This window comes from Malania oleifera, chromosome 8 (assembly GCF_029873635.1).
Source record: "Malania oleifera isolate guangnan ecotype guangnan chromosome 8, ASM2987363v1, whole genome shotgun sequence".
Lineage (NCBI taxonomy): Eukaryota > Viridiplantae > Streptophyta > Magnoliopsida > Santalales > Ximeniaceae > Malania > Malania oleifera.
Window position 1 is genome coordinate 28,089,099 of NC_080424.1, and position 26,368 is coordinate 28,115,466.

The 26,368-nt window shown below is 37.2% G+C and overlaps 1 protein-coding gene across 1 annotated transcript; it reads left to right on the forward strand.

Annotated features, from left to right (window-relative positions):
- The first annotated feature begins 1,276 nt into the window (after window positions 1-1,276).
- On the forward strand, window positions 1,277-25,406 carry LOC131161702 (uncharacterized). Its single transcript, XM_058117650.1, has 3 exons — window positions 1,277-1,735; window positions 5,573-5,850; window positions 24,890-25,406. Exons 1-3 carry the CDS (start codon window positions 1,492-1,494, stop codon window positions 25,196-25,198), a joined length of 831 nt encoding a protein of 276 aa, XP_057973633.1. The 5' UTR covers window positions 1,277-1,491; the 3' UTR covers window positions 25,199-25,406.
- Window positions 25,407-26,368: the final 962 nt, after the last annotated feature.

Sequence of the window (26,368 nt, forward strand, 5' to 3'; positions counted from 1 at the left end):
GGATGGGAATTTGTCATATAAGATCCTGTAGGTGTGACTTTGAATGACTCTGATTATTGAGTCTATCGAAGTAACTGCTCCTTCAAATCTCCTTTTGTTTCTAAAGTGCCAAATGTAATAGACCATAGAGGAGAAACAAACTCTTTTGGCAATGGCTTGCAAACCAGTACCCCTAGCTTCCTTGTGCAACCATTTAAGGCAAGCTTTAGTAGTTGACATTCTTCCAGTCAGACCCAGCCAATCCCTAAGATGGTACCAAACAGTTTTCGAGACACAGCAATTGAAAAATAGGTGACTCTGGGTTTCAGACTCTGAATTACAAAGAACACATGATTTGTCTACTCCTTCCATATTGAGGTTGTCAGCAGTGAGTAATTTGCTCCTAGCTTCCTTGTGCAACCATTTCAGGCAAGCTTTGGTAGTTGACATTCTTCTAGTCAGACCCAGCCAATCCCTAAGATGGTACCAAACAGTTTTCGACACACAGCAATTGAAAAATAGGTGACTCTGGGTTTCAGACTCTGAATTACAAATAACACATGATTTGTCTACTCCTTCCATATTGAGGTTGTCTGCAGTGAGTAATTTGCTCCTAGCACATAACCATAGAACAAAAGCATGTTTGGGCATACTACCACTTTTTCAAACCACATTGTACCGAGGCGCCTAATGGTTTTTTAGCCTCCAGAACTGATAAACCAATGCACAGCAAACCTGGTCACCTACCAGAAAACTCCTGACAAGCTCTTCAGCTTCCCTACTGGATCTGCAGGTCTGTAAAATAAGATTTTTTATTTCAACAATTTTCTTAAGGAGAGGAGAGTCCTCATGCTTAGCCTCTGATTCCCAAATGCTTCCACCCCTTAGGTATAGCTGATTGACCCGCTTGGACCATAAAGAGTCCTTTTTTGCATTGATATTCCACCAAGATTTGGTGAGCAGGGCCCTATTCCAGATGTTAAGATCCATCACCCCCAGACCAACATTTAAGACGTGCACTTTATGAGAATGAGAGATATAGTCATTATTTTTAGTATTAATTAAAATAACTTAAAGTGAGATAGCAATGACAAATTTAACAGCTCTTAAGTTAAAGGAGAAAATTGCTGTCAATTGGTGAAAAAGGATTCTCATAGTCAACTCAACCTAATGGGACTTAAGGTTATTGTTGTTGAATCAATGAGTCTAAATTAAATTTATTTGGTTTATTTAATTATGTCTTTTAATTTTGAAAATTGTTTTATTATTTATTCAATTGTTTACTCATTTTTTTTTCTTATTTACCAAAATTTAATTAGAACAAGGTTTTCACAAAAGCTTGCCTCCTGTCGGGCTGGGCTCCTAATCCTGTGTACGTGTTGGCGCGTAGTGTACGGTAGAGCAAAATTTAATTCCGCCCAGATGAGGCTGTAAAGTTTAAAGCCCCTCTCCTCTCTCTCCGCTCCCCTGTTCTCCCTGCAGAACCTTTTGCTAGGGGAGGGAGAGAGAGAGATGGCAAAGGGAAGGCAGAGTGAGGAGAAAGCAGGAGTATTCTTCTTGGCGACTCTGGTCCTCTGGTTCGTGTCTGTGTTCTTCGAGATAACATTCAACAAGCGCACGGAGCTACTTCCCCTTCTCGCTGGCTGTTGTTTCTTCCAATCTGCCAACTCTCTCATCCGCTTCTGCCTTTCTCGGGATGCCCTTTTCGTCAACACCTCCGTCTCTCTCCTTCACTCCTCCATTACCTCTGCTTCAGGTTCCATTTCCCCTTTTTTAAAAAAATATTATTATTTTTTCTTGTGAGCTCTTCCCGACTTTGAATTTTGTATTCTCCTTTAATTAATTAATTAATTTATTTTTGTTGCGTTTAATTTCCGTTTGATCCTTGGGTGGTTTTGAATGTTGTGATTTTGGTTTATTACGAGGGGTGTCATTTGGGCATCGTTGGGTTGGCAATTTTTGACTCAATTTCCTTCTTTTAAAAGAGAAATTGCTTTTTTCTCTCTGGAAAGCTAGAAATGCCATTATGATTCTCCAAATCTGTAATTTATGTGGATTTAAACATGTTTCAACTTTGCTTTTATTTGTTAGAGTTCTATTATCTTTATGGATTTTTTGTTTGTGCTTATTAAATCTTGTTCTAGGTTCTGTGTGAACGTGCCTGATAACTTTGTAAGCAATTGGAATTTTTGGGGTAAAATTTTTAATGACCAAAAAAGAAAGTGATATTTTGAATTTGTTGAATAATTGGGTAAAATGGAAGACCTAACCTTAATGATAGGTCTCTTATTTATAATATATGTTAAGTACATTCCAATGACCATAACACTCTTACTAACTCACACTCACTAACATTACACTAGCACATACTAATAATGCTAAAAGGCCAAAATAATCATTAATACTCCCCCTCAAGCTGGAGCATATATATCATATGCTCCTAGCTTGTTACAAATGAATTTAACACAAGCACCTTTGAAGACTTTAGTGAATGAATCTACTAGCTACAAATCAGACTTCACATGAGTGGTTGTAATGAGATTTTGCACAATTTTCTCTTGAACGGAGTGGTAATTAACTTCAACATGCTTCATCCAATAATGGAGGACCAGGTCGGAGGCAATATGATTGGCAACTCGATTATTACACACCAACTCCATTTACCGAGAATGTGGAAAACTCAGTTCTTACAACTTGTTCTTCAACAAAGCAAGTTTACATGTAGTGTGAGCCATGATCCTATACTCTGACTCAACACTTGACTTGATTTGCTAACTACCATAGTTTGTTTCCTACTCTACCAAGAAACCAAATTACCACCAAGTAATATATGATACCTAGTTGTGGATCTTCTGTTAGAAGATGATCCAACTCAATTTGCATCTGTATATACCTGAATGTGAGTGTGACCTTGATCCTGTTATAAGAGACCTCTCCTAGGTGCAACTTTGAGATATCTCTAGATGCTATCCGTTGCATCTTAGTGATGTGTTCTTGGAGAGTCAAGAAACAAACACACGACGCTTGCTGCAAAAGATATATTTGGTCAAGTGATTGCAATAATTCAACTTTCGAACAAGTCTTCGATACCATCCCGGGTTAGGCAACAGGTCACCTATGACACTAACTTATTGTTGGGATCCATGGGTGTATGAATTGGTTTGGATCCCAACAATTCAGTCTTATCTAAAAGATCAGAACATACTTTCTTTATGGCAAGATGTTTCCCGTACAAGGTCTCGATACTTCTATACCCAAGAAGTACTTCAATGGTCTCAAGTCCTTGGTTTGAAACTTGTGCTTAGTTTGGTTCCCTTGTGGTTAAAAGGACCTTTTAAAAAGGAGCTATTGAAAAGGAACTTATTGATATTGTTTTAAAAATGTTTGACCCCTCTGTAAAAAAGGAGTTGTTTGAAAGAAAAAGCTGGCTTTGAGTCTTTGGGCAAAAAGTTGTAAAGTGCCTAAAAAGATTTAAAATGACTAAAACAGGTATGTATTTTTTGGAAATATAATTAATACTTTGATAGTTTTTTAATATTTGGAAAAAGATAAGGACAACAATGGAATATAATAATTTGTTAGAGCAAAAGCTATCTTTTAGCTTTTAAAAGTGTCAAACTTGTAACTTTTCAAAACTCACCAAGAAGGTAGCTTTTAAAAGCTGAAAAAGTTGATTACACCTAACTTTTGCTTTTAGAAAGGAGAAGCTGAGGCAAAAGCCCGGGGGGGTGGGGGGACTCACCCTTAGTTTGTAGGAAAAAGCTTTAAGCCTTGGATGCCTTGATCATCATTGTTATAGTAATCAACGGCGCAAGGTGCATTGAGGCACAAAGGGTACTTGGAGCCAAGGTGCGAGGTAAAGGTGCTCGCCTCACAAAGAAGAAGAAGAATATCTTCCCTTAATTATATTCAGTTATTCACCAGCTTCCTTATCGAGAAAGCTTTTTTCCCTGCTGTTTTTCCAGTCACAAAAGACACCCCACTCTTTGACTTTTCCATAGCTCAAAGGCAGCTGTCTTGTTGAGAACATGTGGAAAACAGTGATGTCCAACCATTGTCCAATGGTTCGTATGTTTTTATTTTTATTCACCTTTTCACAATCTTTGTTTTTCACATGACTCTTTTGCTTTTTCATGTTAAAAAATGTATCTTAGATAGACACATTACAGAATATACTCCATTATCAGCTGTCAAATTTCCCAATTGGAAGTGTCCAATTGAATCTTAGTACTAGAAGTACCTTCCATTTTAATTCACCCAAACCAGAGTCACCAACCTCACTTTGCTTTATTATCACTTTTTGATGTTTCAAAACAGCAGTCAGTTATGTACAAACTGTTGATGGTTATTTAGTCATTTAGCATAATTATTATTATAAGTTAGAGTTATGGTAGTGTGCTCTATGATAGTAGAATACCCTTAAAATTTAAAGAGAAGTTTTATAGGACAGCTATAAGGCCAGCTATGCCATATGGATCGGAATGTTGGGCGACGAAGAAACATAATATCCAAAAAGTAAAAGTTGCCGAGATGAGAATGCTTAGATGGATGAGTGGTATAACATTGAAAGAAATTAATGAATGAACATATTGGTGGTAAGTTAGGTGTAGCTCCTATAGAAGATAAGATAACGGAGGGATGACTCAGATGGTATGAACACTTGCAACGTAGGCCACATAGTGCACCTGTGAGGAAGAGTGACTTAGTTATTGTGGAGGGTAGTAGAAGGGGTAGGGGTAGACCTAAAATAATTTGGGAGGAGATAGTGAGTAAGGATTTAATATCCTTGAACCTATAAAAAGAAATGGTCCATGAAACTTGGGCTGAGGGTTCTTAGCCTAGCCTAGCCACCCAACCAAACAGCCCCTAAGGGTACAGATCTCAAATTACAGAGCTGAAATGGTTTTGAATAGTTGGCATGCTTTCCTTTAGTGTTTAGCATCATATATGAGTACATTTTTTTTCTCTGTTCTAATCTGCTTGAACTCTTTTCTCTTTGTAATGTTTTTTTTTTTATTGTTTTATTCTCGTGTACCTCTTGTATGCTTGAGTAAAATCATTACCTCTCAAGAAAAAAGTTCAGAGTTTTACTGGTAAAAGGGAAGGGACAACTCTGAGGGTCAATGCATTTTATTTATTTATTTAATTTATTGTGTGTGTGTGTGTGTGTTGCTCTTGCCTCTAATTTCCATAGTAGAATTGGTGATCTGCTATTTGTGAGGGTTAGGTTTTCTATTAAGGGTTTTCAATCCCTTAGAATTATAATAAATCTCAAAGGCTTTACTCTGCATGTGAACTTTAAGAGCGGCAGTATTGAGGTGTATTAAGCCAAATGCAAGTGAACTTTAAGAGGGGCAGTATTGAGAGGTGTTAAGCCAAATTTGAACTCTATTTTATTGTATTAATTGGTTAGGTTGTTCTAAAAAATTCAAAATTTCTTTGTTATGTTTTTATATCATTTGACATGTAGATGCTCTGATGTTCTTCAATCCATCCATGCTTGGTATGTTTTCTCCAATTTTGTATACCTTCTATTTTTGAGCACCCGATATCATGTCATCCAACATCAGATTTATGTCTGCTTCTTGTGCAGTGGTTTTCATTTTGGTAAATCAGTTGATTAGTACTGGCTTGCATGACATGTTTGAGCACGCACAGTTGTTTGGGGGTACTTGGCCATGGGCATATCCAGCTTTGTGCTTCTCATGTGGTTATTTTGCATATGATCAGTGGGATATGCTACATTATCGTTTATACAGTGGTTGGATCCCAGCTATCCTAGTTCATCATCTGATACTCCTTGTTTGCTTTACGCTTGCTTTGTATCGGAATGTTACCATCAACTACCTTATTCTCACTCTCTTTTGTGAGGTACATCTCATTGTCTTATCTTCGGAACAGTTATAATTTTTGCGCATATCCTGTATCTTCTTTGACTTATAGTAAGACAATAGTTTGATGAGCAGAAGCATGGAATTAAGGGTTATGAGCTACAACCTTTCGATATGCAAGGTGTATGCTTTGAGGGTGAAGATAAAAACTGATATCCCCCCTCCCCCCCTCTTATTTTATATTTATTTATGAAAAATGATAATTTGAAATGGCTTTACATGACCATGAATGATTTAACCCTGATTTGCTACCTCAAAATATATATATATATATATATATATATATATGTATATTAATCTATATATATATATATATGTATATTAATCTGTGTCATTAAAAGGTTTCCTGCAACTACTTCTAGTATGAATGAGCAATCATCCAAAAATGGAAATAATAATTTCATTTACAAAATAGTACCAAAATAAAATGTTTTTTTCCCCCTTTTAAATCTCTATATTCCTGATTTATATGATATGGTAATCACAGGCACTTAACAAGCCTTTAGGTGTAAGTTCTCTGAACTGGGTCATGAATGGGAATGAACATTAACACATGTTGGGTTTGGCAAGAGCTAGGGTATTGAATGCTCCATTAAGGCCTGCCATATTGTTGTGTTTGTTCAAACAATTAAATATATGTTTTTTCTGGATGAAAGTGAAAAAGAAAAGAGATACATGGAAGAGGACAAGACATCCCAAATGGAAAAAAGAAAACAGTAGAAAAAACTAAAGCGGGGAAAAAAAAATGAAAGGAAAAGACCAACAAAGCTATCTAATCATGCAGGAAATCCATGAAAGACACTCCATTTAAACAACTAGAAGAATAGGTCCATAAAGATTTGAAAAACTACTAGTCAATTCCATCCCAAAGTAGCTGCAGAGAAAGAAACTGGCCTTTAAACATCCGAGCATCTTTCTCCAGCCAGATGTACCATATCACTGAAAAGGTTGCACATTCAATGACCTTTTAAGCATTTGGCATTTTTACTCTCAAAACTCTCCAAAGCAACTCATTTCGGAAGCTATAAGTAACAGCAAGAAAAGATGAGGATGTGATTCATCAGTACCAAAACAGATCACATAATCATTAGGAGATCCTTGTGAGGCCTTATAGTCTGCAACAGACTTTGCCTTTGCAGACTGCATAAACAAAAGCTTTGACCTTAGGTGGAACCTTAGCTCTTCTAATGTGGTTCAAGAGAGGACACGGAATAGAAGAATGAGTCAAATGAGAATGAAAGGATACTAGAATAAGCACCAGAACTATCAAAAATCCAATTGCTTCTATCCCTCCTAGGAGAAGGTTGAAAACATTCAACTAAATAAGAAATATTATTAAAGAACATAGTGGGTTTTAATTTAGGTTGAATCCTTATATTCTTGTTCTATATCATGTGTTCTCATTTTAGGTTGAATCCTTATTTTCTTGTTCTATGTCGTGTTAGCGTTGTTGAGAATTCCACTTTTGAGTTTGTCCCAAATTGAAAAAAATGAGTGGATGATGGTTGCTTATATACATGGTTGGGCCTACGACCCAAAAGGTTTAAGCTTTTGGGTCAAGTTGGTGCGCTCCCATGTGTATCAAGTCTGCCCATGAAGACTTCCCCAGTGCTAACAAATGGGATTAGAGTTGATGGTTTGTAACTCTAGATGAACAACATTATAAAGTCGAGGTGTGAAGCTAATTCTCCTTACGTGCTAACAGTTGAAAGACCAAGTGTATGGCCGAAGCCAATGAGGATCATCTAGGCCTAGATGATGGATTCATATAGGGTCAAGAGGTGGGAGGTAGGATTGGTTTGAAGGCACGTGGAATGCAATTTAAGGCATGTAAGGCATGAGGGTAAGGCCCACTTGAGCAACTGTTGGAGAATTGGGCTTGCTCCCACGAGGGAGACAATTTTTGCTCAAGAGGGGGAGGTTGAATAAGACACATTGAATGATTAAGAATGCACTACTTGGTATGAAGAATGTTGTCTTTGATTCCTACGAGGACTGTGTTTATGGAAAACAGAAAATGGTTAGTTTTCGGAAAGATGAAAGGGAAAAGAAGGTGGAAAGGTTGGAGTTGGTTCACACGGATGTGTGGGGACTTGCTCCTGTGAAGTATTTTGGGGGAAATTCCTATTTGTGTCCTTCATTGATGATGCAAGTAGGAAAACCTGGATTTTTTCCCTTAAAGAAAAGTCTGATGTCTTTATGGTTTCAGGAAATGGAGAGCTCTTGAAGATTAAGTATCTCAAATCTGACAATGGTGGTGAATACTATGATGGAAGATTTGAAGAATATTGTTCCAGCAATGGGATTACGAGGATTAAGATTGTACGGACACCACAACAGAATAGTGTGGCGGAGAGGATGAACAAAACCATCCTAGAGCGTGCTTGGTGTTTGTGGATACATGCTGGATTACCTCTACATCTTTGGGCAGCATCTGTAGATACTGCAGCGTTCTTGATCAACGGAAGTCCATCAAGTGCTTTGGATGGAGGGATTCCAGAGGAGGTATGGTCATTTAAAATTGTTGATTATTCTTTTCTGAGAATTTTTGGCTACATTGCTTATGTTCATATTGACAGGAAGAAAAAGAAGAACAAGAAGAAGCAGCTACTCTAAATCATAGAAGTGTGTGCTTGGGTATGGTGGTGACGAGTATGGTTATTGCTTATGGGATTACGAGCATAACAAAATCACGAGCAAAGATGTGATCTTCAATGAAGCATGCATGAATAAGCATAGATCACAGGAAAATGAAGATGAAAAGAATATCAAGGACTATATGGAACTTGATGAGCTTAAGGATGGATCAATACCACATCTTGAAGCAAATCCAGAAGTATTGGATGAGGGTGATGAAGAAGGTAATGAGGAAGAGGTACTTGCGCCTCCTGCTTCTTCTGCTCTTAGATGAAGTACTCGGATAAGGGAATCGGTAGAAAATCTTTGTCTTCCTCTTAACTATGTATTGTATACTGATTCTGGTGAACTAGAGTGTTTTTAGGAAGCTATGTAGGATGAATCCAAGTTAAAGTGGGAGCAAGCCATGAAGGATGAGATGGCCTCACTTGAACAGAACCAAACATGGGAATCGGTGAAGCAACCAGTGGAAAAGAGTACATTGAGAAGGTTCTGGACAGGTTTAACTTGGATAAATCACATTCGGTGACAACTCCTCTTGCAAGTCATTTCAAGCTTTCGAAAGAGTTATGTTCCAAGACAAAAGAAGAGAAAGAGTACATGGATAATGTACCTTATTCATCAGCTGTTGGTAGTCTTATGTATACCATGGTGTGTACATGATTGGATATAGCACATGCAGTGTGAGTAGTGAGCAAATTCATGAAGAACCTGGGGAAAGAACATTGGCAAGCAGTAAATGGATTCTCAGGTACTTGAGTGGAACATCCTTTTGAGGGTGCTAACACTGATGTGCGAGGTTATATAGACTCGAATGAGATAGTGGGAGGAGTACTATATAGACTCGAATCATATAGGGACGGAGATAGTGGGAGGAGTACAACGAGATATGTGTTTACTGTAGGAGGGACAATAGTTAGCTAGATCTCAAAGCTATAGAAGGTTGTTTCCGTATCTACTACAGAAACTAAACATGTTGCAAAAAGATTATTTGGATGTAAAGATTGATGGAGGAGTTGGGTTTTGAACAAGTGGATTGTAGGTTATTGAGTGATAGCCACAGTGCAATTCACCTTGCAAAAATTCGACATTTCGTTCAAGAACAAAGCAGATTCAATTGAGGCATCATTTTATACAGTCATTGTTGGAGGATGGTAAACTGATGTTAGAGAAGATTAGGGGCAGCAAGAATCAGGCAAACATGTCGACGAAGGTGGTTGACAGGAAGAAGTTGAGCTTTTGCTCAACTTTGATTCGACTAGGTTGATTTATGGTAGTTTGAGTTATGATCAATGTTGTAGGTTGCAAGGCCTTCAGCAATGGATATCAATCAGTCTCCAAGTGGGAGTTTGTTGTATATGGAGCCTGATTTCTAGTACATGGAGCATTACATGAGCAATATTCCGGTAAGACTTTTGTTTGAGGCTTCATGGTGGGGAGTCAGCGGGGGGAGGGGGTTGCATCCCTCCTGCATTGGCTTTGTGTTTTATGAAGGTTGCCCTATATCCTCATTCAAAATGTATTATTTCATTTTTTTTAAAAAAAAGTTGAATACGAGGAGAGTGTGAGGGAAAGGGACTAGGGCATTCTACTTATTACTACTAGTGGAATCGGTGACCTAATTTGACTCTGAGGATATAGGCAAATTGTCGAATTGCATAAATCTTGTGTTTTGTGGGTTGTTTCTCTTTCTTTTTTTTTTTTTTGTTTTCATGTGCTGGTTTTGTTGTGGTTTCTTGTAACAACTGGAATTACAGCTCTAGGTTTTAAGTGTGAGTGATGGTAGACGAAGTGCATAGGACGATGGAGAAGTTTGTTGGATTGAACTTTGGGTGGTGGAAGCTGCAAATCAAAGATTATCTCTATCAGAAAGATTTGTGTTTGCCACTATCAGGGATGAAACTAGACGACATGAAGAAAGATGAATGGAAAATATTGGATCGGAAGGCTTTGACGCAAATCCGATTGTGTCTAACAAAGAAAGTGGAGTTGACATCTCCAAGGAGACTACTACTGCAAGGATAATGGTGACCCTGGCAAAGTTGTATGAAAAACCCTCTTCCTCTAATCGTGTTTTCCTCTTGAAGAAATTATTCTATATGAGAATGTCTGAATCTTGTAATGTTTTAGATCATCTTAATGATTTTAATAACTTGTGGAGTCAATTAGAATTTGTTGCTATTACTTTTGATTATAAGGGCTTTGATTTTCTTGTGTTCCTTGCTTGATAGTTGGAGTAATTGTTTTACGAATGTTAAGATTTGATTAAAAAGAATGATCTGACTTGAAGATAGGTCTCTTCCATTATTTATAAATAATTCGAATTAAATACATTATAATGACAATAATACCCTTACTAACTTTCACTAATTAACATACTAACACACTCAATAATAATAATACTATAAGACATACATAACCTCTAACAGTCCCCCTCAAGTTGGAGCATAAATGTCATATGCTCTTACCTTGCTAGAAATGAATTTAACATGAGCACCCCCAACTCTTTGGTAAACAAATTAGCAAGCTGCATGTCCGACTTCATGTAAGCGGTTGTAATGAGCCTCTGCACAAATTTCTCCCCAACAAAGTAGCAATCAACTTCAATGTGTTTTGTCTGCTCATGAAAGACAGGGTTGGAGACAATATAAAGAGCAACTTGATTATCACACATCAACTTTATAGGTGGAGAATGCGAAAAACCCAATTCTTACAACATGTTCTTCAACTAGAAAAGTTCACTAGCAGCCATAGCTCTATATTCTGATTCATCACTTTACCTTGCCACCATAGTTTGTTTCTTACTCTTCCAAGGAACCAAATTACCACCAACCAAGATATAGAACCTGGTGGTGGATCTCCGATCGGAAGGTGATCCAACCCAATCTGCATGTGTATATCCATGGATATAAGTGTGACCCTGATCACAATATAAAAGACCTCTCCTAGGTGCACCTTTGAGATATCTCAAGATGCGAAGTACTGCATCCCAATGACTTGTCCTCGGAGAATCTAGAAATTGACTCAACATTTGTTGCAAAAGATATATTCTGCTGAGTAATTGGGAGATAATTCAACTTTCCAACAAATCTTCGGTATTTTCCAAGATTAGGTAGCGAATAATCCATATCCAACATTAACTTGTTGTTAGGATCCATGGGTATATCAATCGATTTAGATCCCAACAAGCCAGTTTCATCCAATAGGTCAAGAACATACTTCCTCTTGACACAACAGTTCCGATACGAGATCTAGATTCTTCTATGCCCAAGAAGCATTTCAATGGTCTCAAATCTTTGGTTTGAAACTTAGTTTGTATAAAAAATTTGAAACTTTGAATACCTTTGTCATCATCACTTGTAATAACTATATCATCCACATAAACAACAAGAAGGATCCTACCCGATGAAGTATGATGATAAAGCATGGAATGACCTACAGCACACCGTTGAAAACCAAACTCAAGTAATACAACAGTGAAACGACCAAACCATGCTTTGGGAGACTATTTTAAACCATATAAAGCCTTCTTGAGCCAACACACTAAGCCTGACTTCCCCTGAGCAACAAACCCAGGTGGTTGCTCCATATAAACTTCCTCCTCAAGGTCACCATGCAAGAAGGCATTTTTGACATCTAGCTGATGCAAAGGCCAGTGACAATTAGTAGCCAAGGAAATGAACAAACGTATTGATGTAAGTTTGGCAACCAAAGAAAAAGTATCAGAATAATCTAGATCATATGCCTTAGTGTATCCCTTAGAAACAAGATGAGCCTTTAGACAAGCCGCAGAACCATCAGGGTTGACTTTCACAGTGCAAACACAGTGACAACCAATCACAAAATTGTCAGGAGGAAGAGGTACCAAGTCCCAAGTACCATTGTCATGTAAAGCTTTCATCCCTTTAACCATAGCATCCATCCACTCATAATGGGCTATGGCTTTCGAGACAGATTTAGGAAGGGTAGTAGATGATAGGGTAGTAACAAAACAATAATAGGAGGGTGATAAGTAGTTGTAAGAAACATAGTTGGAAATGAGGTGTTGAGTATATGTGTGTTTACCTTTCCAAACAGTAATAGGAGGATCAACATGATGGAAAGTATGATCATTAAAAGAGGAAACCAAAGGTGTGGTTGTAGAATCTAGAAGGGATTCTCTTCATTGGAGCCGTTGTCATGAATACGCTTGCAAATAAGGATGATCAAGACGATGAGAAGGACTCGAACTACATGGAGCTTAGATGGTTGGTTGGGCAAGGACAACAACATAGAATCTGGAAGATTAGGCATAGGAAGAGATCATTGAGCTCGGAAGCACTTAGTGACTAGGTGTAGTAAGGTGTAGATTCAAAGAAGGTAACATCGGCAGAAACAAAGAATCGATGCAGCACAGGACTATAACAACGATATCCCTTTTGAGTATATGAGTAGCCCAGAAAGACATATTTTATAGCACGAGGATCCAACTTACCACCCCACGAATTAGTTGTTGAACAAAGGACACACACCCAAATATACGAGGAGGAAGAGAAAATAAAAGAGAATTAGGAAAGAGAATGGTGTAGGGAATTTTGGTACTAAGAACAAAGGATGACATTCTATTGATCATATAACAAGCAGTAAGTACAACATCACTCCAAAACACTTTAGGTACATGCATTTGATAAAGTAAGGTGCGAGTGATTCCAAGAAGATGTCTATTTTTCCACTCTACAACCCCATTTTGTTGAGGAGCGTGGGCACATGATGATTGATGAACAATACCAAACTGAGTCATGTAAGTAGTGAATTGTGCACTGAAAATTTTTTTAGCATTATCACTTTGAAGTATTCAAACTGAAAAACCAAATTGAGTCTTTATTTCAGAACAAAAGGCACAAAATACACGAAATTATTTTTTTGAATATAACCAAATCATTATTGAATAATCATCCGCAAAGGTTACAAAGTACCGGAAACCCAACTTGGACACAACCTTATTAGGACCCCAGACATTTGAATGAAATAACATAAAAGGGCTTGCAGCCTGTTTATTGACTCGGGAAGTGAAAGAAACACGATGGTGCTTACCCAACTGACAAGACTCACAATTGAGACTAGACACAAAACTCAAACTAGGAACAATACATTTGAACTTTTCCAATGAAGGATGACCTAGGCAACAATGAAGTTGGAAATGTGTGGCAGAAGCAGTGCAGGCGGTAGAAGGAGACAGCAGCTCAAAATGATAAGAGTCCACCAAGTTCACGCCCTCCACCAATCATCTTCCTCGTCTTCAAATCCTGAATAACCACAGAGTCAGGAAGAATGTCATTGAACAATTCATGGATATAGTAATTTTGCTAACAGACATAAGATTGAATGGAAATTTGGCAATATATAAAACCGATGGAAGAGAAATAGGAGTGGGATTTTCAGTCCCGATTCCCTTGACTGCAGTGGTGGATCCATCAACAAGAGTAACACAAGGTAAATTTGTAGGATATTGAAGAGTGGAGAAAAAGCTAGGTGTACCTCTGATATGATCAGTGACAGTGGAGTCTATGACCCAAGGACTAGGATGAGCAGTACTAGATGGTGAGCATATTGTGTGTTACCCTTTTGGGCAATAGATGCAATGGGAAGAGAAGCTTGTTGTGACGCTTGATATTGCTGAAACTTGGAATACTCTTTGTAACGCCCCAAAACCGGTGAGGCCCGAAGTGCTATTCTCCATGCACACATATATATATCTCTGATACCATAACTATAACGACTCGAACCTGAAGTGGGGTACCGGGTACACCTGTGCATAACTCATTTTAAACAAAACAACGGAAACATATATATTAAACCCCAAATACTATACTAGAGTTCTAATACCAACATATTTACACATATATTTCTAAGTATTCATATTACATCCCAAATAGACAAAAACATATCTATATACCTATCTGTGTCTCACTAGCACTTACTCTAAGCTATAATAATTAAGCCCCCCCTTCTGAAACTCGCTAAGTTCGGCTCCCTGGATTTCCTGAAATGTTAAATAATATTCAAGTGAGACACTTCTCCGTAAGACGGAATATAGGTTATTATCAGTGTGTGGTAACATGAGTTTTAGTGTAGCAAGAATACATCCATTAATTAATTAACTTTTTCTGAGAAATCATGTAAAATTGTACTCACCCCTATATATATATTAGAAAACACATATTTCCTTCTCAACACGTGCTTAGTTCAATAAATTTCTTTGTTTACATAAATCTACATATATGTATTTTCCAAAATACAACAGATAGCATGATCTCAATTCTCAACACATACTTCGCAACAATCCCCCATCGTTTCCATACTGAGCATTCCTCCCCATCGGTCTCAGTACAGACTTCACAACATAATTTCCATACTGAGCATCCCTCCCTATCAGTCTCAGTAGAGATTTCTCAACAAAATTTCCACAGTTACATATTGAGCATCCCTCCCCAACGTCTCAGTACGAACTTCACAACAGAGTTTCCATATTGAGCATCCCTCCCCACCGTCTTAATTTGATCTCATTTTTCACAATTCGGTATAAAACCGTCATATTCACAAATCAGTATAAAACATGTCATATTTATAACTCGATATAACACTATCTCATCATAACTCGGTATAAAACTGTCCACATCATTCTCAACATTTCCTGAGATCAGTCTAAAACCATATCTTTCACTATATAATACCATAAAATATTCTAACAGGTTTATTTATGTAGTAACATAATCATTTCTCATGCCACACAATTTGAGTGATAATTCATAATATAATTAATTGCCCGGGGAAAATATATCTTGCTGAAAACAAGGGTATGATCATCTCTAGGGTTTACTTTAACTCAAAAATATGTATTTCACAGGAAAAAAAAGATGATTACCCTACTCACTTTAGTTTTCCCCAAATACGTATATAATAAACAAAACCATCATTTTCATATGCCTGAATCATTCATAAAATCTTATATAACATTCATGTATACAAATACTCCAGTTTAATCGGTTTATATTTCAAAACAGCTGACATAATCTATTCCTCTTACCTTATCCCTAAAGTGGTGCCTACGATGCCCAACCGACGAATTCACTCCGGTTAAAACGCTGAGGATCTGAGCTAGGACCCGGAAACGGTGTTTGCTTTTCAATTTGATTGAGAATTGGAGAGAAATTGAAGAGAGAGAGAGAGAGAGAGAGAGAGAGAGAGAGAGAGAGAGAGTAACCACAGCCCTCTGCTTTTGCATCTCACAAACGTCAGTAGTTATAGGTTGCACAACGTTAAGCTCCTTATGAATACGCTTTCATCTCTCCAAAATAATCTGCAATACTCCTATCTCCTTGTTGCAACTGAAAGTACTCCTGAGATAAATCATACATACGTAAAAGTTTAACATAATCCCAAATCTCCTTACACGTATCTAGACGCATACACATCCGTGCAATTTGTGGCTCCATCAAATTTCATAAAAGGGAAACAATCAAGGCATCTTCCGAAACCCACATGTCTTTTCTCTTCTCATCAAAAGAATCAGATTGGAGCAAGTGGTCAGATTTCCCTAATCCTGCTAAATAAATCTGAACAACTTTAGACCGTTGAACATAGTTCTTTCCATCCAACTTTGAGCCATTATTTGTGGCAGCAATGTAGGAAACAAATTTTTGGGATCCATAGATTCCATCCCAATACTCACAAGTCAGCAACCCCACTAAAAACAAGAACAATAAAAACTAATTGGGACAATAAAAAATTATGTGAAGCACTGACACAACGATGAATGAGGTGAAACGGATATTGCACTGCCATAGTACTTTCAAATCAGCAACCACACCAAAAACGAAAAGAACAAGCAATAATCGGGACAATCCCAAACTATGTGAAGCACTGACACAACCACGGACGAGGTGAACAACTCACCGACGAATATAGCACTGCCACAGCCGCACAACTGAACATATGAACGCTGCCACAGCTCCAGAAAACTCACAAAGAAGCCTTCACAAGCTCTGAACAGAAATTAATGGAATACCGCAAGTGCACAGTCGAAAAGGGTTGAATTTTTGAGCAAAAACCGGGCCTAATAGCTTGATAATATAGTCTACAGAAGGATTTAGAGCATGGCAGAGGAGAAAAAAGAAAAAAATGGCTGGAGCTTCACTCACGCGCTAGCGCGTGGGGTCGGCCCTGCCAGCATTTGGCTGGCGTGTGGGGGCGTGTGGTGTGTCCTCCAGCGATGAGATTTTGTGGGTTGGGTCATCGGGGGGTTCTGTTTATGAATGTATGGTTGGTTTTGTGAAATAATATAGATGGAGGTGGATCTGGGAAGGATAGCCGCAGGAATGGTGTTTTTCGGTGATGATTGAGGGGAATAGGGTTTAGGTTGGATCATGCTCTAATACCATGTTAAGATTTGATTAAAAGTGACCTGACTTCAAGATAGGTCTCTTCCTCTATTTAGAAAACAAATTAAATACATTTCAATGACAATAATACCCTTACTAACTCTCATTAATAAACATACTAACACACTCAATAATAATAATAATACTAAAAGACATATGACCTCTAACAATGACTATCACTAATTCTTCTATTGGACGGTTGAAATTTGAGGATGTAGCTAGTGTTGTCATGATAATGAGATGATGAGGAAAAGTACTAGTGAAAGCTTAACCCTCACTGCCCTATCTGTTGAAAGGGGGAGACAACAAGAAAGGGGAAGAAGTCTAGTAAGAGGAACTTCGATTCAAAGGGGCAAACCAAAATCCACTTGTAAGAAGAAAATTGTTTGTTAGAATTGCAAGAAGGAAGGAGATTTGTAGGAAGATTGTACTGAATGAAAGAACAAACAGGTGGAGATAAGGCAAATGTTGTGAGCACAAGTGAGATATATGATGACTTTGGTTTATTTGCATCTGCATATATTAAATCAGATGTATGGTTTGTGGGCGCTGGTGCTTCATTCCACTATACTGCCCAGAAGTAATGTTTTTGTAATTATGTTTAAGGAGATTTTGGGCATGTCACTGTTTGCAATGGACAAGTGTGTAACTTTGTTAGAAAAGGAACAATCTCTCTTAAATTGTCAAATGGTATTAGAGCCAATGGTTTGTAACTCTAGGTGAGCGATATAAAAAAGTCGAGGTGTGAAGCAAATTATCTTGACGTGCTAACAGTTGGAGGACCAAGTGTGTGATTAAGGCCAATAATGATCATCTAGGTCCGGAATATGGATTCAAATAGGGCCAAGACGTGGGAGGTAGTATTGGTTTGAAGACACATAGAATGCAATCCAAGGCATGTAAGGCGTGAGGGTAAGGCCCACTTGGGCAACTGTTGGAGAATTGGGCTTGCTCCCATGAGGGAGACGGTTTATGCTCAAGGAGAGAGGTTGAATCAGATACACTAAATGATCAAGAATGTTTCCGTTCAAGGGGGAGTGGTTGGAACTCACAGTTGAGGGGAGATTGTTAAGAATTCCACTTGTGAGTTTGTCCTACATTGGAAAATGAAGGATTTTTTGGAAGAAGAATAACCATTCTTATTGAATTTCAAGAGACATGATTACAAGATAAATAGTAGAGGAAGACCACCAAATTAGGAAGGCCACAAAATCAGCAAATCAAATCACGACAAAATCAGCAAATCAAATCAGCAGATCTCTAAGCTAGAAAATTGGAAACTGAAACTACTAGAATCTGAAATAGTAATTTCAAATTTTATTCAAAACATAGAATTTCCTAATTTTTTCCCTAGACATCTGACACCCCCCCCCCCCCAAAGTTGGAGCGTAGATATCTATCACGCCCAACTTGCTTACAAAGAGCTCAAAACTAGGTTTGAAAAGTTTTTTGGTGAAGATATCGGCTATTTGTTAAGTAGTAGGAACAAAAGGCATGCAAATAGCTCCACTATCAATCTTCTCTTTTTTGAAATGTCTGTTAATCTCTACATGCTTCGTGCGATCATGTTGTATTGGATTTTGAGCAATACTTACGGCAGCTTTGTTGTCACAATACAACTTCATTGGCATGTTCACCAGTGTCCGCAACTCTTAAAGAATTCTCTTCAGCCATAGCATCTCACAAACTCTCCATTAGCCATAGCCCTATATTTTGCCTTGGCACTGCTCCTTGCAACCACATTTGGTTTCTTACTTCGCTATGTGACCATATTTCCCCATACATAAGTATCGTATCCTGACGTGGATCTCCTGTCAATAACTGAGCCTTGCCCAATTTGCATCAGTGTATGCCTTTATGTTTTGCTGTGTGGTCTTTTAGAAGAGTAAACCCTTGCCTGGTGTACTTTTCGAGTATCTGAAAATCCGATAAATTGCTTCAAGATGTTTCTCGTAGGGTGAATGCATAAATTGGCTTACCAAACTCACAGCAAAAGCAATATTGGGCCGTGTATGTGATGAGTAAATTAACTTTCCCACCAATTTTTGATACGAGTTATATTCACTGGATCACCTTCCTTGTCATCGCCAAGTTTCTGATTGGGATCTATTGGAGTATCTACTGGCCTACAATTGCTCATCCCAGTCTCCTTAAGGAGGCCAAGGACATACTTCCGTTGGGAGACAACAATCCCTTTCTTCGACCGAGCAACCTCCATTCCAAGGAAATACCTCAGAGATCCTAAGTCCTTGATCTCAAATGTTGATGAGAGGGACATCTTCAATCGGTTCATCTCAAGTACGTCATCTCCAGTGAGAATTATATCGTCTACATACACAATCAGGATAGCTATCTTCCCATCCTGTGAATGTCTTATAAACATCGTATGATCACCTTGCCCTTGAGTATACCCTTGACTTTTAACAAACTGAGTGAATTTCTCAAACTAGGCTCTTGGTGACTGTTTTAACCTATATAAGGACTTGTTCAGTTTACACACCTTTTTGCCAAACTTTTCACCAAATCCTAGAGGTGCATCCATGTACACTTCTTCCTCTAGGTCTCCATTAAGAAATGCATTTTTTACGTCCAACTGTTGCAGAGGCCAGTCACGATTAGCTGCAAGTGACAAAAGAACTCTTATAGAGTTTAGCTTTGTGATTGGGGTGAATGTCTCCAAGTAATCAATGCCATAGGTTTGAGTGCACCCTACAATTGTCTTTCCTCTTGGTAGATCAACTAACTCCCACGTGCCATTTTTTTTCAAGAGCTTTCATCTCCTCGAAGACAGCCTCCTTCCGCTCATGAACTTTCAGAGCATCCTGCACAGTATTAGGAATCTCCATACAAGACAATTGTGAGGTAAAAGCATGAAAAACATGTGAGAGATTTTCATATGACACATAATTGGACAATGGATGTTGGGTGCAAGACCTCACACCCTTCCGGACAACAATGGGTTTAGAATCATCGAACTTAGGGTTGGAATCAGACTCGGGTTCAGAACTAGAGGACTCAGGACTCGAAGATGAAATGGATTGAACATGAGGTAAAGGCTCGGTGAGGACATTACCTGGAGGGTTTATGGAATCTGCCGAATCTTTGTTTAGGTTCCTCCCCTAAAGGAGGCGTAAAATAAGGATGTAATTCAAAGAATGTAACATCCATGGTAACAAATTTTTTTTGGAAATGGGTTCAAAAAATTTATACCCCTTTTGAGTGGGAACATAACCAACAAACACGCATTTTGTGGCTCGGGGTTCAAGTTTTCCTTGATTATGACTATGAATATGAACAAAAGCGGTACAACCAAATATCTTTAGTGGTAAATAAGAAGACAGTCGATTTGTTGGATAAAACTTATGAAAAACATGAAAAGCTGTTTCAAAGCTTAAAACCTTATTAGGCATTCTATTTATGAGATATGTAGCAGTAAGAACAACTTCACCCCAAAGATATTTAGGTACCTGATTGGTAAAAAGCAATGCCCAAGCTACTTCCAATAAGTGTTTGTTTTTTCTTTCAACCAAACCATTTTGTTGCGGAGTGTCGACACAAGAGCTTTGATGAACAATTCCTTTTTTAAGAAAAAATTGGCCCAAAATGTTTTTGAAATATTCTTGACCATTATCATTCCGCAATATTTGAATATTTTTTTGAAATTGTGTTTGTACCATGGTGTAAAATTTTTTTAAAATTGTTTCCACTTCAAATTTTTCCTTTATGAAATAAACCCAACTTAATCTCGTGTGATCATCAATAAAGGTCACAAACCACTTTTTTCCAGAATACGTAGATGTTCTACATGGGCCCCAGATATCACTATGAATCAGAGTAAATGGTGTAGTTGGTTTGTAGGGTTGGGTGGAAAAGGATGTACGATGATGTTTAGCAAACTGATAAACTTCACTTTGAAAAGAAGATGGACTTTTATTCCAAAATAAATTTGGAAACAACTATTTTAAATATTGAAAACTAGGATGGTCTAACCTATAACATGATATCATTATCTTTGAAAACAGAAACAAAATTTAAGCAAGTACTTTGACATTGTATACTCGAGTTAGGTCCATCGTCAAAATAATAGAGTCCATATTTTTCCTTAGCATTGCCAATCATACTCCCCATGGTCAATTTTCCGAAACTCACAATAAGAAGAGTAGAAATTAGCTTGACATTGATGATTAGAGGTAATTTTACCGATGGACAACAAATTGCAAGACAAATTTGGAGCATGGAGCACTTCATGGAGAGTTAACAATGAAGTGAGTTTGATAGTTCCTACCCTGGAAATTGCTGAGAGTGAACCATCTGCAATTTTGACCTTTTTATTGCCTGCACACGGACTATAGGATGAGAACAATTTGGAGAAACCAGTCATATGATGAGTTGCACCATAATCAATTATTCAAGAATGAACAGAATTAGGAATAACACCTAAAAACGCAGTAGCAAGAGAGTTACCCTTCTGTACCAAAGAACAAGACGGAGTTAAGGACAGTTTTGGAGATTGAAACAATTTGTATGGGGTGCTCTAATTGCTCCTTGATAAAAGGGACTGCATCCGAGTTGGTAGAAGGCTCTTGAGTCTCTTCAGCAGTGGGTTGGTAGGCATGACTGTCGCGTTTGGATTTTTGCTTCCAATTTGCTGGTTTACCATGAAGCTTCCAACATGTCTCCTTCATATGCCACGGTTTTTTGCAATGCTCGCTCCATGGTTTCTTACGCCCATTGAGTTTTGTAACCGTGAGATAAAGGGCTGAATTCCGGGCATGGTTTTAAATAATGGCCGCGACCGTTACGTAACGCCATTACGTAACAGTTTTTTGGGTTACCGATATCGTTACATACCGTGAACTCAGTGGGAATAAAAATCACGGTTGTAGCGGCCGTTACAGACTGCGACCGTTATGTAAAGGCCGCTACGGCTATTACGTGACCGCTACAAAACTGTTACACACTTGCACCAAAAATTTTATTTTATTTTTTACTTTTTCTTCTCACTTTTTCCCTCTCTTTCATAAATCATATAACATGTGCATGAAGGGGGAAAAGATTATAATGAGGATGCCAATGATACAAAATTTACTATTTCTTTAAATATTCGTACGAGATGCATTAATTAATAATTTGAAAAATACTAACTTGTTAGGAAAATATTATTTTTTTCAACTTCAACCTTCTTTTCTAACTATTTTATATTTGTATTATTCGTATATCTTATGTGTCTAATAGATTAATGGAGTGTATAATGTATTTTGTTTTATTAATTAATTTAGCACACATAATAATTTATCATAGATAAGAACAATGAGAAATATAAATATGCCCGTACACGTAATTTTTCTATGAATGGTGGCTTAAAACAAATGTAAACTTGTTGCCCTTGCCAAATAACTTAATTTACTTGAACTAAAGAATACAAAATACACAAACTCTTTCTAAGAAGGCCTAAAAGCTTAGAACATGCAAGTATGCTAATATGCACAAGGTTGAGCGTGCTTCAAAAAACTTCACGGCCATCACACACGCTTCCCGTTATGTAAGATCCGCTACTATCCCTTCCCGTTACACCCGTTACGTTTGGCTACCCACTATCGCTATTTAAAACCATGATTCTGGGAATAGTAATCAGCAGATACAGACTTGGGAGGAATAGTGGGATTGGGTGAAATGGTTTCGAAAGTACTGGAAGAGCTGGTAGGATTTCTTTGGGTGCCGGTCATCGCCAACTTATACAACATCATCAGAAGAAAGAACAAAATAGAAAAAAAGCACGAGGCTCTGACACCAAGAAGGATTTTTAATAAGAAGAATAACCATTCTTATTGAATTTCAAGAGACACGATTACAAGATAAATAGTAGAGGAAGACCACGAAATTAGGAAGGCCACAAAATCAGCAAATCAAATCACCACAAAATCAGCAAATCAAATCAGCGGATCTCTAAGCTAGAAAATACGAAACTGAAACTACTAGAATCTGAAATAGTAATTTCAGATTTTATTCAACAAATAGAATTTCCTAATTTATTCCCTAGAAATTCGACAGAAAAATAGAGTGGATGATGGGTGCTTATATACATGGTTGGGCCCAAGACCTTTTGAGTCAAGTTGGTGCTTATCCATCTGTATCAAGTCTGCTCATGAAGACCCCCCTAGTGCTAACAAACATTGGATGAGCCTTTAGGGATAAGGTCTGTTGAAGGGGGATGGGGATGGGATTGAAATATTTCCCTTTCTTGTGTACCTGCATTTAGGATGGTAGGATTTTGACACTCCTTTTTGGGCAACCTTGCTGCTTGTTGACATTAGTTTCTGATGTTGCTTTGAAATTGTAGACATCCCCACAGGACCCCTTACAAATAAACAGATATTTATTCAATTATTATTTCCCGTTGGTTTAGTTTGTCAACAATTAAGAGTTTTGGTATCAGGTGTGGTGGGAAGTTAATCCAGAATACTGATGTTAAAGTGGAGGAAATTTTGCCTTATTAAAAAAAATAGAGGAGAATTACTCAATACAAAATGATGTTTTGTCTGTAACAACTTTCAAATTATATGTCTGGATCCCTTGTATGATACTGGCCATTGAAGGAAAAGAGGAGAATGTAGCCCTTTATATAAATAAAAGGGGGCTTAGCTTATCACCCTACTGTCATCAGCTCAGAGGCTGATATCTTTTTGCAAATAAGGATTTGGCGTGTCCGGTTATGTGTTGCCATGTGTGCATTGCATACAAATTTAAGGATCTGAAATCAGATGCATAAATTTGAAGACAATAGCAGCTGTTATTATCATTCTATGTGGAGCCTGCATCCTGTGGAAGATGGATGTGCCCAACACCTAATGGGACCATGCCATAGTTTTATGAAAAAATGCTAACACCTTAGCTAAGTGCATTGCATACAAGTTTAAGGATCTGAAATCAGATAAATAAATTTGTAAACAATAGCAACTGTTATTATCGTTCTATGTGGAGCCTGCATCCTGTGGAAGATGGATGTGCCCAACACCTATTGGGACCATGCCATAGTTTTATGAGAAAATGTTAACACCTTAGCTAACCTTATATTGGTATAAACGTTCTGAAACATGTACATTTTCATTCCGAAACGCTAAATCTAATGATAAAAAGTTTTAGTTCAATATTTTTTCACATAGCATATTTTTAATTAGTTGAAGTGGAGAATTATCACATGATAATTCCACCTAATTCATTATTTCTTTATAAAGAAGATCTCTTCCAGGTTTTGAAACCCTTCAACATCCTCCCCAAAATATTAGTGGCATTACATATTTTTTCCAATATCAGTATAAGTATACCCCATTACCCCTAGCATTCCACATTTCAGAGCATGTGTTGTACAGCAATCCCATTCCCATTCCATGTACTGGAACATTCGATGTTCTAGGTAACATTGGATCACACATATGGGAACTGGGAAGATCTTTCCTGTTGGCAGGTGGGGAATACTGCATCTGGGCTGGGAGGTCTACCCACCCAGTGTCCCATTTGTCATTCTTAGCATGTGGTCTTGCATCTATGTTGCACTTGGAGACAATTCTTTGAATGGTAGATGAACCCCATGGCATAATATCTCATGTGCCAACTTTAAATGGGGTAGAACCACAGCATTTTGTGTAATTATGTGGCTATACATTTTTTCTGCTTACATTGTTATGGTGAATTTATTTGGTTATCTATTCATGTTTATTCATTGTGGAAAGGCACCACCAAATGAATCTAACTCTACCCATAGGGCAGGCTTCTATTCAAGGCTAGATGTATGCAGGATGCAGCAGATGTAATATTGCAAGGATCTTTTCCTTGCATGAAAAGAAATATCTAGCTGCTGGCTTAAATATATCAAATCTAATTTTTGTGTAAGATTTTCAGGTTTCATGTTTGGATAAGAATACTGTTTTCCGATGCTGAAGGCAAATTCCTGTGATTATACAGCTGCATTCTATTTTTCTGCACGTAAGGAAAGTGCGACGGATGGCTGGTGTTCGTGATGCCAAGAGCCAAATTGTTAGGGTAGAATGGATTCTAAACTGGGTCACTTTCATTCTAGCAAGATTCACATCACACATTCTCATCACCATCAAACTTATCAGAGATGCTTCCAAGTTTGGCAAGGGTTTAGAGCTCCCACTCGCTCTTCTTGGGATGGCTGCAATGAATTTGCTTAATATTTTCCTTGGCATTGATCTCTTCAATGCTTATCGGAGGGAGAAGAATCACCAGCAGAACCATTGGAATGATTGATGGAATTATCTGCAAAATAAGTATGCATATTTTCAAGGGTTTGATTACTTAATTGTTTTTTGACACTGTTCTTCCAAGCATTGGATTATGTATGTACACTGGAAAAAGAAAGGAATTAGATACGTAAATTATGTGTATTATTAACAATAACATGATTCTTTTCCCACTATTGAGCAAAAAGTATTTTTGGTCTTCTTCTTGCTAAAAATTAATGATTTTGGTTCTTTTTGAAATTTGAAAAATATAAAGTAAAAACATATGTAGAAATTATTTTATTTTTTATATGATTATCAAGAAAAAAGGAAAAGAAAGTAAAATATATTAAATTAGTAATTAACATTTTATTTTACATAACATTAAACGCTGTTTCCCCTTTTTGAAAAAAAAATCATTCTTAACGATGTTTAATATATAAAAAATACAATAAAAAGAAAATAATATTTCCTTGAGAGCTTAAAAAGAACATGTGAAATCTTTCTAGTGTCGAGCATTTTTTTTTGTCGCAAACAAAATCCTTTATTGAAAATAACTTGTAATAAATCCTTCCTTGATCGAAAATGAATCCTTTCCCATGCAAAATTTGTTGTTTCAGAGCTCTTAAAAAACTATTTTCTTAACAACAATCTTCTGGTGATATTAGGAAAACTAAAAATTAATAATTTAAATTTTTTTTGAAATTTGAAAAATATAGAGGAAAAACATATGAAGAAATTATTTTATTTTTATTATATGATTATAAAGAAAAAAAAAAGTAAAATGTATTATATTAGTAAGTAACATTAAAATTTGTTTACCCTTTTGAACAAATTTTCATTCTTAATGATGTTAAATTTGTGAAAATGCAGAGAAAGAGAGTGGGGAGAGTTCCTACCGGCAGTCGAACCCAAGTCGCTGGATTCGAATTACAAAGTGCTAACAACCACACCAAAGAACCCCAACTTTATGAACGTGTTAAATGAACTTGAATCCTACATTGCTTTATCCATGCAGTTTAACCATTTGAGCAAGGCGGAGACCATAAAATTTGGTCAAAATTAAAATCTTTCAATCGGTTTATAAATAATTTCTATTTGAAATTTTTATGGCAAAAAAAAAAAAAAAAAACTTTGTTACATTCAGAATAAGTAATAATATTTATTTAACATATTTAAATTAATTTTTCAAAATTTG